Genomic DNA, 18132 nt, shown 5'->3' with positions numbered 1-18132 from the left:
ATTAAACAGGCAGCTGAACAAATTAAATATAAAATGCTGATAATATTGTTATTCTCAAGTAAGATGGAATTTATAACATTTATATTAATAATAATAGCAATAATATTTAAGTGTTATTATTATTACCACAGGCTTTACTTTTTACTCTTCCTGTGCTCAGTTACTGCACTTCAGTGTAAACTTGCACATCAGTCCAAATGTTGTTTCCTCACAGCTTCAGACGTTGATAACAGTGTCATCAGTGACGTCAACGATGGTTGTAATCAGTCACGTGAGCCGCGCAGGTCTGGATAAAGCGCTGCTCGGGACTACACAGGCTATTCGGGTTCGTCCATCCCAGTGTGAATTATTATTTTTTTATAATAACAAATTTAGACAGAGGTAAAATAAAAACAAACAGACGGAGCCAGCACTGAGGAATAATATTTCTAATCAACAGAAATCTCGGTTTTTGTCTCGACTCATACTCGACAGATCATCTTTCAATCGAGATGTGAGTAGATTCTTCTTTTATTGAGAATAAAAACAAACGACGCCCACACACCCAGTTTTTATAATTCAGCTGTTTCACGTGTTTATTTTATTTTTATATGTTGTGATCTTATTCGTGATTGTGTGTGTGAGCGCTACAAACGGAAACCTTTGATGTAACCTGTTATTTTGATGTCGGGTGGTTTATTAGGACAATTGACCGACACGGATAATATGTTATATAATAATATTGTCGTCTTGCTGGATGCATCACAAGCGTAACTGAATGCTTTATAGTGAGCATCGCAGCCTGTGCGTGATTCCCAGTATTTACAGTGCGCCCATTGGTTACAAAGAAGTCATATGGAGGCTTATTTTATTGCATCCCGAGTAGATGTTCCATAAGATGGCTCCTTGTGGTGTGGGCATATGAGAAACCCCCTCTGTACTATTGTGGTTGCTATGGTCAGTTGTGTTTTTCAAAGGAACATATCCTGGCTTTGTGGTGAGCTAAACCAAATATTCCCTATGCACAAAATGCAAGCGTTGCAAGCTTATCATGCAGGGTTCCTTAGTATTTTTCCAGCACCACCTCAGAGTATTTTTCTCCTTCATCTTTCTGCTCTATTTATCTTGGGCGTGTGTGGTTTCCTCGTCAAGCAGCCAGGGTCCCCCCCTGTCAAACATAAGGAATGCAAATGGCTGATGAGGGTGAGGGTTGTCTTCATGGCTAAGAGGGAACAGATGCTGAGTGAAATGTTGTGGTGGTTCCCTCCCCAGATCAGACTGCCCATCCTCCCTGCCCTCCTGCTGTTAACACAGCCCTCTAATCCTTGCACAGCCTGAGACTGACTGTCCAGCAGCGGCTGCCTCTGTCTCTGGGGCCGTAATTATAACAACACTGTGGTGCTCAAAGCAAAAGTCAAAAGGCCTTTATTTCACATCACAAAATAACATGCAGTGTGGAGAGAGGGTCAATTATTTTTGACGGTTTCATGTCAAAATCCTGCCTTACTGTGAGGAGGAAAATGTTGAAAAATAAATGTTCCTTGCAAGAAATATCAAACGGCGTGGATGAAAAAATGATAAAAGCTCCCATCATAGCTCCAATATGGTGTTTAATCTTATTCCAGCCAGCATTTTGACATATTCTGTCACAGTTCAAGTTTTAAACAACTATTATTTGTACCATTATTTGTAATTTTGTCAAAATTCCACCTGGCAGTCCTGTCTTTACAAACTAGTTCTGTGTGGACAAGTAGTGATAAAAATCCAGAGAAGTGTGTTTTAGATTACAGTCAAGACTCAAAGGTTTCCCTACATACCAAATATGACAGCTCCAAGGAAAATAGTATAAAGTGATGAACAGTTTTTATCAATGGTGCACCCAATAAAGGCATATTGCAGTATTTTAAATGAAGTCCTGGGGCTAGCAGATACAAAATGTGAGGTGTGATGTTCTCAGACTGTGTGGGGAAAATCTGCTGCCCAAGTGGTAAACAAATTTCTGACAAATCTGTCATTTCTGCGAAGCTGTTGATTGGACTTGACTCATAAAAACAATAGTGGATGTGAACAGGGAAGTTGGCCCGTTCCCTAGTAAGAAGAGGAAATCCGCTATGTCCTTATTTGTGTGGCTTTTATGAAGAAAGCTGTGGTGAATGAAAAAAATTGCAGTTTCTGGGGAGACCGTGTGTGACTCACTTCCAGTCCTGGGCGAACACAGGATTGCCTGCAATAAGTGAGGTAGTAGGAGGAGAGTTGAAATTATGTGGAAAATGAAATATCATGTGTATTGGAGCCAGGTTTATTTATAGGCTTTTTTTTGCCACTGAAGCAGGTCTCACAGGATTTTATAAGTCTTTCTAGACTGATGTACTGAACAATCAAAGTGATGCAACACTGTGTGCAAACAAACAAATCAAAGCACAGAACACATGACAGCAAAGGGCTCGTAACTAATCGTCTAATCTAGTGCGGCCTGCCCAGTAACATCAACCTTAGACACTAATGGAAAACAAAGTGGAAATTCACAAACACATTGCCAGGGAAAGACTGTGAGATGAGCTGCCAGGTCAGAACAAAAAGAAAACAATATGAGAGACAAAACGAAAGCTTTAGTTCATTTTTCGTTTCACATTTTACACTCTGTCTCAGACACTCTCTGAACAGAGTACTTCTGTGGTACAGACACAGGCCATTAGCCGACTTGTATTCAACTAGAGCAATGTTTCCAACTTGTTTCAGCATCAGAGTGAGAAACGTTCAGTCTTTCAGTTCAGCGTTCACTTTCAATCTTGTTGCTATGGTGAGGATTAGATATAATTTTAGGCCTCTACGTCCTGTTGAGTGGGAGGAATAGACGCAGTGGATGCACTGTGGTTGGAACTGGAGATTACATTTATATTTAATCCAGAACCTTCCAAGTATTATACGACACATCTGCCATGGCATCAGCTGTACATATTTAGGAACATTCACGTAACACCACTTAGAGCAGGTGATTTACGGACTGGCTTAAGTGTGTGTCATGTTAAAAAAGAGGTGGAGCCACTGAAAAATGATCAACTTTCTTTGGCTGTTAGGTCAGTAAATGATATGGATCGTAAACGTATAACAAAAAATATCCTTCTTGATTTTCATTCTTTATCATAATCACTGTGTTTATGAGCAGCCTGGTGGAAGCTTAACATTCGAGCAAAGTGGTTCCCAACTAGTAGGTTGTGGTCCAAAATGGGGTCATGGGAGCAGTCAGAATGGACCACAAGTGGAAAAAAAACACCCTTTATTTTTAAGTGCAGTACTTTTCAGCAGAGAGCTTTTTTGAAGTGTAATTTTCTGCTGTAGAGTGAGTGACTAATCAACAGCAACCTGACCGAGACCGCAAACTAGCTTGATGACGTAGCCAAACACAAGTATACCACTGAATATACTCAACTGTGTGGACCTTGAACTAATGACTAAGGAGAAATCTGGACGCTGTGGCTGGACCAGTTGGGATTCTGGATAGTATGCCGCCTCAAAATCATAATTGCCAATTCTGTACTACATTATTATTGTGACACTTGTCTTAATGAGTGACCTCAGTCTGCAATAAGATCTGATTGGTCCATTCAAGCCATTTCTCCCACTGTCTTGTAAGATATCCTGATTAAATGTACTATTATTGCAAGTGTAGCACACAGTGTTCAGGAGTTCTTTGTTCTATGATAGTCAGGCCCATGGTCTTCTCCTGTGCCCCTGTTGACCCTGAAGCGTGCAAAAGTTTTGCTTTTTGGTGCCACTCGTCACAGTGCTAGAAAAGTGGAACAAGTGGAGCAATGTGGAGAAAGAGCATAGCTAAGCAGCCACTTTAAATGTGCATCTATTGTGAAAACAACATCTTGAAAGCGTTTCAATTCCTGGACCTTTTTGTTTTTCCAAATTCGATTCTACAGCTCATGCCATCATTTTAATCAATTTTGAAAACCCCAGTGAACAAAAGCTGCATGAGAAAAACAAGTCCCGTCTTTTGTAAGTGCAGCTGCAATATATACATGCATAGTTTGTCATCTAATTAAATGCAGTATTGAATGAAATTAGGAAAAGATGAAAACTTTTCTTGCAGTTTGGCATGCTGAGTCATTGGCAATGCCCACAAGGCTCAACACTGCAGAGCACAAATAACTGGCAACAAAACAGCCGCCAGCTAATCGGGAAAACACTCATAAACACATGGAGGCCAAAACACTGCAAGACCATGAGCAACCTTGTGATGATGAGTCAGAATTTAAAAAGACAGCTTATGCAACAGGAAATATATATGACTGAACTTTGGTGGGGCATTTCTTTTGGATGGTCTTATGGTTTCTGGTAGGCTCAGAAACGTGCTTGCTGCTATAGATCATCCCACTTTTTCCATGTTCTCGTGTTAGTGGTGCGTTCCATGCCCTAAGCCTGTAAGCAGTGCTTAGCGTTCTGCCCCATCACTCGGCCACACGAGGGAATGGGACACAGATCCATTAGCTTTAAAGCCAGTGGAAGCCAAAGTCCTAAGTGGGTGAGATATGGTCACAGCTTCTTGTGTGCCATGGTCCCTAGTAGTGATACATCCAGTGCAGACGAGGCGACTAACTTTATGCTAACTCCTTCGCATCCCAGTGGGAGAAATAATAGGCAGCTGTTTATCAGTTTGCCAGCGAGTGTGGAGGAACTGCTGTGAGAGATAAAGCAGGCTCTTCAGCTGAAGCACAATGAGCTGCCCCAGTGCTGAGAGGGCTTCCAGGGCTCAATGCTTTGTGATAAAGCTATAACAAGCTGACTCACAGGCGCTCCCTCTATTCTTTTCTTTTACACGACATTGTTGAGCGCAGAATATATGTCGTCTGAATATTACCTTGCTGAGAGCTCCGAAAAAGCTCTTTGCTGCACTTCAGTGCACCCTGTCTTCATTTCCCAATGCACACTTATAGTTCTGGTACTTTTCCTCTCTGCACATTTTTCTTTCTTTTTTTCTACAAAGGCATGTGTTTTATTTTACATAATCGGTCATGGCATATACCAAGGTCATTGGTCTTAAACCCTCCCATATTTCTTGTTGAAATATGGTGTTTTTGCAGACAGGAATGCACACTAAATGCTTCCAGATGCTCTCATTATATTTTGTTGTTTCTTCAGTATGGCATGCATTTGTAATATAGGTTATGTCTACTTTACATGCTGCATGGAGTCTGTAAATCTGTGTTTAATGCAACAATTGGAGCAGCGGGACGATAATTACAGTGTGCTCAGAGACTGATTTTAAAGATGATGCTGTTTTTGCCAGGATATTCTGCTCAGCCAGGTCATTTCCTGGTGGCAAAGGCCCATTTTCTCTTGTTTTTAAGCTTTTAGCAATATGATTAAAATGCATAATGAAAGCCCTCCCCCCTGTCCTCTTCTCTTTTCAGCCCACAGTGTGGGAATGGGAAATGATGGAGGATAAAGGGCCTCGTGTAGCCGACTACTTTGTGGTTGCCGGCCTCACCGACTCATCCAAGCCTCTGGAGGAGGAGCTCCACTTTGATGATGCCGGTCCCAAGTCTGTGAAACCAAAAGCCCCTATCACCGACGTAGCAGTGGTGATTCGCTCCCTGGGTGAAGAAGTACCCCCGGGGTTCACCTGTGTTGAAAGCACCCCCTCAGGCCTCTCTGCAGAGCTCAATGGAGCCAGCCTCAGGGGCCCGCAGATATTCTTGTGCTTCAAGCGAGGCAGAGATAAGCCTCCACTGACAGATCTTGGGTAAGCAGTAATCCTCAGTCACTGACCCTTTACTCACCCAGCACCACTAATCACTTCTCTGCCTTGGGTCACTATAATCTGCTCTTAAACACATCCTCTACTCTGACATCTCTTCAATGAATACATTATCAGAGCACTCCAGTAATATTTCCCAAGAAAGTCTTGTTACAAAAGGATCATATACACACCACTTAACACTGCCTTGTGTCTCAGGGTTCTGTATGAGTGGAAAGAGAAGCTGAAGCCTGGATGTCACATCGTCCAGACCACCCCCTCAGGTCGCCCTGCCAACATCAGCAACTCGTCATCCCAGCGCATCTACATCACCTACCGCCGTGCACCGAAGAGTCAACCCCATACCTCACTGGCTGTCACTGATGTCTGCGTCATCATCCCCGGCAAGGGCGAGACGCCCCCTCACACCTTCTGCAAGGTGGACAAGAATCTCAACAGCAGCATGGTGGGAAAGAGCTCTGAGAACACTGTTATATTTCTAGTGTGTCTGTATAGTAATGCAGGTTTTGACTGATCTGTGATGTCTCTTCTCATATTCCAGTGGGGATCCTCAGTCTACCTTTGTTATAAGAAGTCTCTGGCTAAGACAAACACAATCGCATACAAAGCAGGTAAAGTGGTGTGCAGAATCTCTATTATGAGCTAAACCAAATTCAGAAGGCTCAAATACATAATCAGATTGAGGGGATGTCAGTTTCAAACAAGGTGACCGTAAATTAACGACTGTGCTTGTGTGCATTTGTGCAGGTCTGCTGTGTAGGTATCCTGAAGAGGACTACGAGTCCTTCCCACTGCCTGAGTCTGTGCCTATGTTCTGCCTGCCTATGGGGGCAACAGTCGAGTGCTGGCCGGCACACACCAAACACTCCCTGCCTGTTTTTTCCACATTTGTACTGACGGGTGCCTCTGCAGAAAAGGTAAAACCCCTTCCTTACATTAGCCTTACAGAAAAAACATGTTGTTTCTTATAATCTTTCATAATCACTTGCCTTTTTGTGCATTTGCAAAACACAAACAAGCCTACAGCATGCCCACTGATTTTGCCAAGGAAACCACCACTCTGTTCAGAGTCCTGCTAACTTTCATTTACATCATCATTAATTAGGCAGTTCTCCCAAAGTTGGCATCAGTTTTCTGCCCTTAAATACATAAATTCTCCCTTAATTGCCTAATTTCAGCCAGCCTCTCCATCTTTATCCCCCCTCTGTCTCTCTCTCTGTACTTTAGGATCCCTTATGAATTAGTTTGTTGATGAACTGCAGTGGTTTTTCTAGGAATACCAGACAATCTTAATCAACCTCTAAACTCTGACTGGAATCAAAAATGGTCCAAAGGCTGTGTTTGGAATACTAAAACGCTTTAAGTCTTTGAAAGCAATGCAGCATAAAAGATTTTTTTTGCAGCTCATCTTTTGAATAATGGATAGCTCATGCGCCACTTGGGCTGGTGCATAAGTTTTAAATGCTGAATGCCTCAGTGCTCACTCCTTGCCTGCAACCTCTAGTCTGCAGACTAGTCTCCTGGCACTCTATGCCTGGTATGATTTGTTTATCTATTTGGGAGGAACAACTTCAAAGGACTGAGTGTGATTTAGCTGATTTATTATGATGAAAATTCTCCAGTGGAGCTGCCACAACAGCTTACCTGAATAAGTTCTTCCAAAGGATGACTGTGCTTTGTGTCTTTGTTAAGTTGCTTCAGGATGTTTGTGCGTGTACTCCTGGATATTCTTTATGCAGATCATCACACTGATATTGTGATCCTTTTGCTTGCAGGTGTACGGAGCAGCCATCCAGTTCTATGAGCCTTACTCAGAGGAGAACCTGTCTGAGCGTCAGCGCTCGCAGCTCGGCCTGCCAAGCTCTGATCTTGGACCCGATGGGACCAGGAGTGTTTACAGCAACAAGAGCATCTGTCTGCTCTCCCACTGGCCCTTCTTCCAGTCCTTCAGAAGCTTTCTTACTTTCCTCTACCGATACTCCATCTCTGGACCGCATGCCCTGCCTATTGAAAAGTTAGCAATGTTTTACAGACCCATCCTCTCTGGTTTAAAGTTTAAAGTCTATTCTTAGTCTTGCCCTTACTGCCTTTTTAAGTGGTTCTTTTTTTACCCACAGGCACATCTCTCACTTCATGCAAAATGTGCCATTCCCCTCTACTCAGAGACCACGCATCCTAGTGCAGGTAAGCTTAAAATGTGAAATTTCATGAGTGAAGTAATGACCTCAGTTCTGCATGGCTGCTTTATTTGGTTTGACAGGAATTTCTTTAACCACGCTGTAGTCATGAGCTAAATCCTCCACCCACTGACGCTCTAATGCTCTAACGCTCTCCTGTGTTGCTTCCACAGCTGTCTCCGCACGACAGCCTGATACTGAGCCAGCCTGTGTCCTCTCCGCTGCCTCTCAGGTAGAGACACATCAGTGAAATGCAAAACATAAAGACATGCTGTATTTGCTTCAGTCTTAATTTGGTCCATTTGTGTGTCCAGCGGTGGAAGCCTCTCCACGTTACTCCTGAATCTGGGCCCGAAGAATGCAGCCACTCTGCTGGTGCTGGCTGTCACAGAGCACAAGATCCTGGTTCACTCCCTGCGTCCAGCTGTGCTCACCAGTGTTACAGAGGCCCTTGTGTCTGTAAGTCTTTTGTTCTTTTCCTTCCTTTCCACTGTTCCTGATAAAACCACTAAACAGGGTGGTCTTTAATGTGATTATAGCTACAATGGTGGATGAGCTGCAGCGTCAATGAACCAACTACCTATAATCACATCAAAGAGGACCCTCTGGTATTTTAAATGAGTTCTCAGAAAATGGGAGGAACTATTTCTGACTAGCTCCCGGTTTAAAGGTTCAATGTGTGGGATTTAGGGGGATATATTGACAGAAATAGAATATAATAGTTCTATAATTGGCATGTTTTCTGAAGTGTGTAATCATCTGAAAATAAGAAGTGAGTTTTTGTTATCTCAGAATGAGCCATTTATGTCTACATAGGGAGTGGGTCCGCATGTACAGAGATCACCTGGTTGTACCGGCATGTTTCTACCGTAGCTCAGAATGGACAAAGCAAACAAAAAAATCACCTGGTCCCTTTGTTTTGAAGAGGAAGAGACCTCTGTGGATAATTTGGTTCACTTCCTGAACGATGAACACTAAAGGAATTCTAACCAGGAGAAGTTTCAGCTGGTTGCAATCTTCAGTCCTCACCGCTAGATGCCACAAAATCCCCCTAAATCTTACACACTGTTCCTTTAAATCTCTGCACTGACTCTATATCGATTATAATGTATTGATCTTCCCTTTCAGATGATCTTTCCCTTCCACTGGCCATGCCCCTACATCCCCCTGTGCCCTCTTGCTCTGGCCGGTGTCCTCAGTGCACCATGTCCTTTCATCGTGGGTGTGGACTCCCGGTACTTTGACCTCTACGTGCCCCCAGCTGACATCAGCTGTGTGGATCTGGACACCAACACAATCTCCCAGTAAGTGGCCTTTTAACTGCAACCGCTCTGTGATAGATGGCCACCTTCAACTCGAAGACACCCCCTTCAGAAATAAAAAATTCTAATGGTTTAACTTTTAGTAGGTCTAACGGTGAAAGTTCTCCCCAAGGTTATCGGTATCACTCAACCTCTTATGTAATGATAGGAGCTGGAATGTGAAATATTTTTACTTGACATAAAAGCACATTTGGGTCTCCTTCATCAACCCAAAAGCTGCGGTGAGATTAAATTGTCAGTGCTGATGTCAGTGAATTTGTCTCCCTCCTTGTATCTCCTCGCAATGTTTCTTGACTGTCCTCCCGTGTAAATGAAAACCGTATGGTGTGCTTTCAGAAAAGACGACAAGAAGGCTCTAACGTGGAAAATCTTGCCCAGGAGAGCCTGCAAACATCTCCTGAACACCCTGAATAAGCTCTATCAGCAGCTCACTGAGGGTGAGTCCAGTTTGATGCTGTGTCATTTTATCTGTGGTTTCATGAATAATTGATGTCAGCTGCTTGATTCTGTTGAGTCAGCGTGTACAGTCAATTTTACAGGAAAACTCATTGGATGCTTACAGTGTTATAAGAAACCAGCTTTGTTGGTCGATGTTTAGTGCATCCCAGGAGAAAGGAAGTGTAATTTAATCTGTATCCACTTCTGCTCAACCTGGCTCATCTACATATACTTAGATTACAAATTTACTGTGATTCGGTCGATGATGTATCAGATCTATTGGAGTCTGTCTGCTGCAGAAATGTCTGCCTCCACTGTCATGTTTTTTTCTTTGTGATGGTTAAACATTGATGCAAAATAAATCCCAGCCTAGAAAGGAGCTCTTTGATTGCAACAGATTAACATTTACCTTTGATGTTTTCTCCTATCACACTCCATTTTAGCTGAATTGAAAATATAATGATGCAATGTCAGGTGGTCTATTTTTGGCTGGTAATACTGAGGCATTCAAAAAAACACCCAGAAATTAATTGCTTGCTGTTAGATGTTTATAATAGTGTTCCAGGGAGGGTTTTTTTTTCATAACCACGCTAGCGTTTTCTTTCCCATCTATACCAGAAAAATAACAAATGCTTACAAACCTTTCTCTGGCACTCACAATAATTTGCAAATATTTGTTTATGTGTTTATATATTTAACATAATCTACTATTGTGTGCTGTCAGGTGGTCAGCTGAACCGTGAAGATGTGCAGATGGAGCACACAGTGACTGACAGTGAGCTTAACGGTGGGAAGAGTCTCCACACTCTGGAGCTGGAGATCCAGGAGGCCTTCCTGCGCTTCATGGCGGCCATCCTACGAGGATACCGCTCCTACCTCCTGCCCATCACCCAAGCCCCCTCTGAGAAGACCACCGATGCCAGCTCCCTCTTCGACATCCAAGGTACACTTGAGTCTTCATCTGTGATGTTATACTGTGTGTAATAGACCTTTTTCACGGCAGACATTTTGATGTATCATTGTAAGAAAGACACAGGTGTATTAATAAGAGCTGCATTCCACTCAGGGGAGGCCTTGGTATTGTGCTTGCTGGCTTGCACAATACACCTAATGGAGCTGAGTCATCGTTAATGTTATCAATTTCACCTGTGCTTTTCCCACTATGACAAGTCAAAATGTCAGCTGAGAAAAAGGCCTGTCACAAAAACACCCTGACAAGCTATTGTTGCCGTGCCTTACGTGATTCAGTGCTATAGGAGGTCAGGGGGTTAAGATCTGAGTGCTGCTGCATCAAAGTTTGGCCTAAATTACTGCTGTAATGACTCTGGTGATTAAGCTTAAGCTTCACTGGAAATTAGGCTTGGATGACAAATCACAGACAGCGCTATGATTAATAGCACAATGTCCCTGCACATCTGTGTGCTCTTATGCAAGCAGAGCAGCAGAGAACAAACTGTCTCATACAACAGTATTCATTTCCTGTAAATGTTGGTTAAGTCGACACGCTGACCCCGCAAACATTCTCATTCCTCAAACAGGTTAATGTCCAGTTTTATAATCTGATATTAATGCCCACTTGTCATGCTTGTCATTACATAATGTGCTTTGTTTTGTAGGCTTCCTGAAAAGCAGAGACCGCTCCCACCAGAGGTTTTACTCCCTCATGACCAAGACTCAAATGTTCAGCCGTTTCATAGAGGAGTGCTCCTTTGTCAGTGATAAAGACGCCAGCCTGGCTTTCTTCGATGAGTGTGTTGATAAGGTGAGGTTTGCAGCTAATCCTTACTATGGATTTTCTGTGTCAGAGACAATTCATCAGAAGAGCTGCATCATTTTGCTGTGTAGGAGCAAATGCTCCAATAAATGTATTCAGTCTGGCCTCCGCCCGTTTGCAGAAGAAACAAAGCTGAGGCATTTAGAGGGAAGATTAATCACATGCTGTCCTTTCAATTAAGATGTCTTATTAGGGTCTTGGTTTAATTTGAAGGAGCTAATAAGCAAATAACAGGGACTAATATAAATAAACAAAGAGTAATTAACACTCTGTCTCCCTTGAGCTGCTTATTAACATCAGTGCTATCAGCTTTTAGCATCTATAATGTCCCCTGTTCTTCCAGTCCTTTTTAAAAGTGCTTTCCTGTCTTCTTTTTTGGTATTTCTATTATTGTCATCCTCTTCTTCTGCTCTGATTTTCTGCCTTTTGTCTTTTCTGCTGCGCTGCTTGTCATCACTGGCAACTGCCTGGTAGCTATTCACCACTGGCGGCAAGGTAAGCTACCAGAGCTTGTTTTGTAGTTTAAACCTCTTTTGTTTGTGAGAGTAAATTAGTTTTTTTTTTTTTTTTGCACTCATTTTCTTTTTTTAGCTGTAGTGGAATCAGGTATGACCCCAAAGTAAAGTGTTTTCCATTGTTTCTTTGCGCATGACTCAGGTCAGAGCGTTTTGTGTGAGTGTGTACTGAATAAATCAAAGTGAGGGGAGTGCGGCTAAAAGTGCAGGAGAGGTCTTGAATGTGAGGAAGTGCATTAGCTGTCAGTGTGTGTGTCCGCAGTCTGCTTTATTGAACCAGGTGCCATTAGATTGAACCACACAAAGAGGTTATGCAGAATTGTGAGAGACTGTGATGGGACGCTGAGATAGTGAGATTAAGTATTTGTGCTTGCCTTTCACTGCAGTGACTGTGCACTATCCTGACATAATTGCAAAAATAGAATGAGAGTAGAACGGACATTAAACTGTTTGCCGTGGTCGTTTAAGGAAAATGGGGATTGTTGTCAGGTGTTATGGTGACGACATGTCAGTGGTGCCATAAAGTGCGTCACACTCACTAGTTTTAGAACCTTGTTTGGGCCTATTCTTACATCTGTTCTCCCTATTAAACAGGGAAACACAACAGTACGCCAACCATTTTCTCCCTGTCAATAAACTGTTAGCTCATCATAAAACACACTTCATTCTGACAAAACCATCTCAGTTAGTCTTGTTAGTCATCTAGTTAATTAATCCACTGTTCCAACAATCACCAGCTCTGGTTTGGCCGAAATAAACCCTCCTTTCACAGAGTTAGATGTGACAATATGCTGATCTGCATGCTGTTTATCCATCTGGTCGCTGCCTCTTAGCTGTCCACTGAACAGTGACTCTCCCATGTTCTTCTGAGGCAACTAGACCTACCCTATGTCATGTTTTAACAAACATGCAATTAATAGAAAAAAAACAAAACAGTTATAGTAATATTTTAATGGATTGCTTATTTGAAAATATCCTTTTCCACTGCTCATTCGGTTGTTACTGCAAGTTGGTTTGCTCAGACGCATGTTAGCCTTCTACAACAGTTGCAATGGCATATAAAAACATAATAAAAATGGCCATCCTGCTACAGTGATTTAAATCGGAATATCTGGTCTACTATCATTCTATTTTTATGAATGTAATACAAAAGAATGACAGAAGAAGGCAGGTGTGATTATCCTTTGTCAATACGTTGTGCTTTATGTTGTTAATATCCCACAGGATGTTGATGAATCCTGCTCGTTGTCAGTAAGAGCGTTAGTCATTCAGTGATTTGACAGCTTTTATTAACACAAGCTGCCCACGCATGTTTTGTAACACAAAAAAAGACAAAACATCGCCCTCTCCTCCAAAAAAACCCTCTGTGCTTGCAAACTTGTGCAATGAGGAAGTCACATACATCCTGCATAAACAGTGGGAGCTCCTGTACGTGCAGTCGCTGCGGTTATTATTGAGAAGTGGAAGCATTGATTCATTCAGCGTCAGTGCTGCTGAGCTTGACAAAGAGTGTGTGATTGAGAAAGACCTATTGGGTGTAAGAGGAAGGGCAACAAGCAGAGAAACACTGAGCAGAATCGAAGTGAGGGCAGATAGGTCAGTGAGAGTTAGTTGACTGAATCATCTACTTGACTGAGTGGAACAAACCCTGTAACGCAGTAGCACTGGGGAGCTCTTCAGCCGCTGCCACAATATTAACGTTTTTGTGAAGCTCATGTCCGAGATAAGCTGGTAATCGATTCCGATAAGCCAAGTGAATGCACATGAGCATAGCAGGCTTTTTATGATCTCCCAGACAGCTATTCAGTGGTGATTTTCTCCTAGAAGAGAACATGGCTTTACTTTGCCATGCAGCACAGAGGAATACTGCTGTTGTTCTCAGACAGTGGAGATCCTCACATGTCTCTCCATGCAGCAAATCAGCTCTGAGCTGAAGAAAATGTAGCAGTTTAGTATCGAGCATTGCTGCCAAAGCGGTACAGTTTAATGGTTTCATGTCCCAGGAGTAACGTGGCATCCATTTTGTCCAGGTCACTGCAGCCTGGATTCATTTAGTCTTGGAGGATTCATAGGATCAAGCCTTTGCCTTGGCAGTGCCCTTTGGTAGATGGAGTAGGGCCATATTCCTGATGGAGATGGACTCATTACTGACATCTGTTTGTCCTCACTGACCCTCATATCTGATCTGGTCTGAGGACTCAGACAGTTTCAGATGCCCATGAGCCCCGAGGCAGCATTAGCGTCTATAGATTTATGTTTAGAGAAAAAAATGAAGACCAGAGTGAAAAGTAATGACAAATGTGTTTTTCCCTTGAAAACCAGATGGACAGTGAGCGGCCAGAGGAAACCAGACTGATCGAACTGGATGAATCCCACCGCAGTGAGCACACGGTCTATATCAACCCTCCAGAGCTGCCTCCACTACCAAAGGGAGAAGAGCATCCTCTGTGCTATAGGTACCACACTGCAGATCAATGTCTTAATGATAGCTACAAGACAGGCTGTTTCTTTCTTTTACTGCATCTCACAGAGACACACTTCAAGAGCACTTCTCACCGACACTGGGTGCACACAGCAGCTCCCGAAGGAGAGACACAGCGTAAATTGTCTCTGTTGTTGAAGAATTTGTCACTGCTTTAGGGCTTTGTTATTATTTTGAGCCGGAACACATCACTTTAGGATTCTTATGTCAGTGCTCGAGCTTCCAGGATGTTAGAGCCGAACCATTGTGCTTGTCGTTTGGCTTGCCGGTGTTTATGTGGGATTGATGTCTATTTCAGTTTATGTATATGTGTATATGAGTGAATATATATGTCTTTCTGCAGCTACTCTGGGTTCCCTGTGCTGAATGCTGAGCTTCTGGAGCCACTGGAGGGGCCAAATCCTCCATCAGGAGGCATGGCCTCACGCCACAGCAGCCCTGCCAGCCCCACGGCCATCTTTAGGCGCTCTAAACAGGTCAGCCGTATGAGTAGTGAGATTTTCTTGAAAACATACTCAGTCTAAGAAATGAATCATGATTTATTTTTCTGGAAATGCCACATATAAACCCAAATTTTCTGTCTTCTGCTAGCTCTTTCTGTTTTGAAACCATATAATTATTAATAAACGCAGATATGTTCAATTAATTCTCACATCTGATGCTTATTTGAGCCTGTGTTTCTATTTTTAATTTAAGAGCTCTTTTTACTGCTGCACTCACTCTGCATAATGATGGATAGGGTAATAAATGTAAATGCAAATCTAGCTGCGAGAAGATAAATTATCTCAACATGTGATCTTCTTTTTTTTGATCTCAGGAGATCAAATCAGCTCAAAGGATGGCCAAAACCCATTCATCTATGCCTCAGATGTGGTCCAAGTGTCTGCTGCGCCACTGCTACGGCCTTTGGTTCATCTGCCTGCCAGGGTTTGTCGGCACCTGCCACTCAAAGGTGCGCGCTCTGCGTACAGCTTATGATGTGCTGAGGAAGATGCAGGACAAGAAGCTGCAGGCTCCAGATGAGGTGGGAAACTGCGTCAGACAACCATGTCACTATATACATGTTCAGTGGTGCAGATTGATTTTTAAATCCTGGTGTTTTTTTGTCCTAGGTGTGTTACCGTGTGTTGCTGCAGCTGTGCGGGCAGTACAGCCAGCCAGTCCTTGCTGTCAGGGTGTTGTTTGAGATGAAGAAAGCTGGAGTTCAGCCTAACGCCATCACCTATGGGTACTACAACAAGGTGCGTGCTCTTTATATGTACTGTACAAGCAATAAACAAGCTAATCTGACTCTAAATTAGACAGTTTGAAAATGTATGACCACATATGTTGAACATGTTCTTTGCTGCAGGCAGTGTTAGAGAGCACCTGGCCCTCCACCACCAGGGGAGGCTACTTTTTGTGGGGGAAACTGAGAAACGTGATCCTGGGTGTGCTCCAGTTCAAGCGAGCAGGGAGGAAACAACAGACACTGAACAGAGACCCTCAGCTTTCAGGTAAGAATACTAATGTCCAGACTGAGGGATGCATTAAATATATATTTTTTGCTGACATCTGATCTGGTACCCCCTGATTTCCATGTTAATTTTTGCTGTAATTACGCTGATGTTTTTCCTTTCATTAGCAATACTTCCACAATGTCTGTCGAAATATGCTCCCTACAGTAATTTATTATGTTTTAACAAATACACAGAAAGTTAGATGTGAACTTAGATTTATTCATTTCAGTTTCTTCATCATATATCACAATATAGCCAGAAATGAAATCACGCTCTTTACACTAACACATTTATCATCCACATATGAAATCACTGTGATTTATTAGCTGTAACATATTTTTAAACATATCACCCAATGTCAATATGATAACTGACGCAGTATATTGTGCATTCCCACATTGACTGCCTGCAAATACTAAAACCAGTCATTGTTTTATACCCAAGACTAATCAGGGCCTAAGTTGTTTGAGACTGCATTAAGTTGAGTGGTAATTACTTTTCAGTTGGGCGCAAATTCAGTAACTAAGAGACTGAAAGTCAAGGAGTTTTCTTACTTCTTCTCTTACTGGTTCTTAAAAAATAGATATGCAAATGAGTGTGATCCTGTGGGAGCACTTGTTTCTTCCTTACCAGTCTCAGAAGGAGGTTTATCCCAACTCCAGCCTCCACCAGCACATGCCGCTCCCAACCTGCATTTCTGTAATGACACTAATTAAACAGAGTGAAGAGGTTTTCCTCCCCAGCAGTCACTACACACAGGTTGCTCCCTAATTCCCACAGCAGCCCAGTTAGACTCTCATTACCATAATGGCATGTTGTGCGAGGGGGTCTGATAAAAAACACCATGCTTTACATCGTATGCTCCGACCTTGGTGTTGTTTTTGTTGTTCATTTTGATTTTATTCTCTTCACAAGAAGGATTTTATTCAAAATTCCCCAAAATGGTAATGTGATCATGTTGAGTAGCATGATCTTAGTTGTTTCACTAAATAATTCTCCTGAGAATGTACAATTGGTGAAATAAAAAAATGTGCAATTCAGTGTGATTTATTCAGCCCTCGTTTTTCTCTCCTTTGAGTTAAAAATACAACAAAAAAGTGAAGCCTTGATTATCTTTCGGCACTCTGGCATCCTTTTCATGTCGTTCAATCACATCGACAGCTATGTGACATTCAGAGCATTCCTGCATCTTTTCAGTAACGATTACAGCAGCGTTCAGGCATTGTTTGCACAGAGCCCTTATAGCAGCTGGGCTCTTATCCTGCTGGTGCTCTGTCATTTGTTTTAATCATCCTCATCCCCTTTCTCTGTTATCTCACTTTAGACGGCAGTGATCTTGACACAGTCAGTCATGGCAGTTTGGACAGTGCTAATGACTCTGCCGAGCGCACTTCCATCGACACTGACTTCACTAAAATGGACTCCAGCGATGATGGATTCAGTACAGGTAGGAAACGACTCTTTCTTCTTTGAACTGTTTCACTCTCATCCTTCAGTTGTGTCACTGCTGCTCCTCGTGTTTCAGCCTCTCTCTGGAAAGAAAATCTCAGTTTAATTTGATTAAAGTCACCACTTTAAATGTGGCCAACCCACATGATTTATTAACTTCAATTTTGCATTTCTCTACTTAAATGTCACTGTACTTATTTAAATTGTTTTGACACTACTGCACACTCTGGTTTCTGTCAATCACTCGACACCCACAGAAAGAGTCTCCAGTACCAAGAAATGCATCAGTATTGTGTCTTCTATATGTGAAAAATGTCAGAGCAGCTCATCTGAACACACAAAAATATGAATTAACAAATAAAAAACACTATGAAGATCATATTTTAAATATATATATAAATATATCATAAAAGAATAACAAATGTTAACAAGGCTAATTCTATTCCAATGGCAAGGCAGCTTTATTTGTATTTATTTCATATACAAGAGCAGTTCAAAGTGCTTTACAGAGCAAAAAAATATAAAACATCATACAGGATACAGAAATGAGTAAAGCAAAAAAAGGATATAAAAGGTAAAATTAATTAGTAAATGATTTACAATTTTAAAAAAGTAGCAAAAGTGCAGACAAGAAGTGCAAAGATAAAAAGATGTAGAATTGGGTTTAAAAATAAAGTTGAAAAAGGAACGTTTTTAGCTTTGACTTAAAAATGGTCAGATTCGGGGCTTA

General features: G+C 42.1%; 1 protein-coding gene across 2 annotated transcripts in view; it reads left to right on the top strand.

Annotated features, from left to right (window-relative positions):
* The first annotated feature begins 302 nt into the window (after positions 1-302).
* dennd4a (DENN/MADD domain containing 4A) overlaps positions 303-18132 on the top strand; it is a 26421-nt gene continuing 8591 nt past the window's right edge. Inside the window, exons 1-20 of one of the 2 annotated variants that reach the window (XM_050073205.1) lie at positions 303-493; positions 5400-5731; positions 5945-6191; positions 6288-6357; positions 6494-6663; positions 7522-7760; positions 7864-7930; positions 8097-8155; positions 8238-8382; positions 9052-9227; positions 9582-9682; positions 10408-10626; positions 11300-11445; positions 11932-11952; positions 14295-14428; positions 14798-14930; positions 15272-15478; positions 15567-15695; positions 15806-15950; positions 17278-17400. In XM_050073205.1, coding sequence (XP_049929162.1) covers positions 5421-5731; positions 5945-6191; positions 6288-6357; positions 6494-6663; positions 7522-7760; positions 7864-7930; positions 8097-8155; positions 8238-8382; positions 9052-9227; positions 9582-9682; positions 10408-10626; positions 11300-11445; positions 11932-11952; positions 14295-14428; positions 14798-14930; positions 15272-15478; positions 15567-15695; positions 15806-15950; positions 17278-17400 — 2842 coding nt within the window. In that variant the 5' untranslated portion in view covers positions 303-493; positions 5400-5420. The remainder of the gene's footprint in view (positions 494-5399; positions 5732-5944; positions 6192-6287; positions 6358-6493; positions 6664-7521; positions 7761-7863; positions 7931-8096; positions 8156-8237; positions 8383-9051; positions 9228-9581; positions 9683-10407; positions 10627-11299; positions 11446-11931; positions 11953-14294; positions 14429-14797; positions 14931-15271; positions 15479-15566; positions 15696-15805; positions 15951-17277; positions 17401-18132) is intronic. The other variant, XM_050073206.1, reaches the window with a different exon arrangement.

The sequence above is a fragment of the Epinephelus moara genome, chromosome 20 (assembly GCF_006386435.1).
Source record: "Epinephelus moara isolate mb chromosome 20, YSFRI_EMoa_1.0, whole genome shotgun sequence".
Lineage (NCBI taxonomy): Eukaryota > Metazoa > Chordata > Actinopteri > Perciformes > Serranidae > Epinephelus > Epinephelus moara.
The sequence above is the reverse complement of the archived record's forward strand: the minus strand, read 5'-3'. Positions and strand labels throughout refer to the sequence as shown.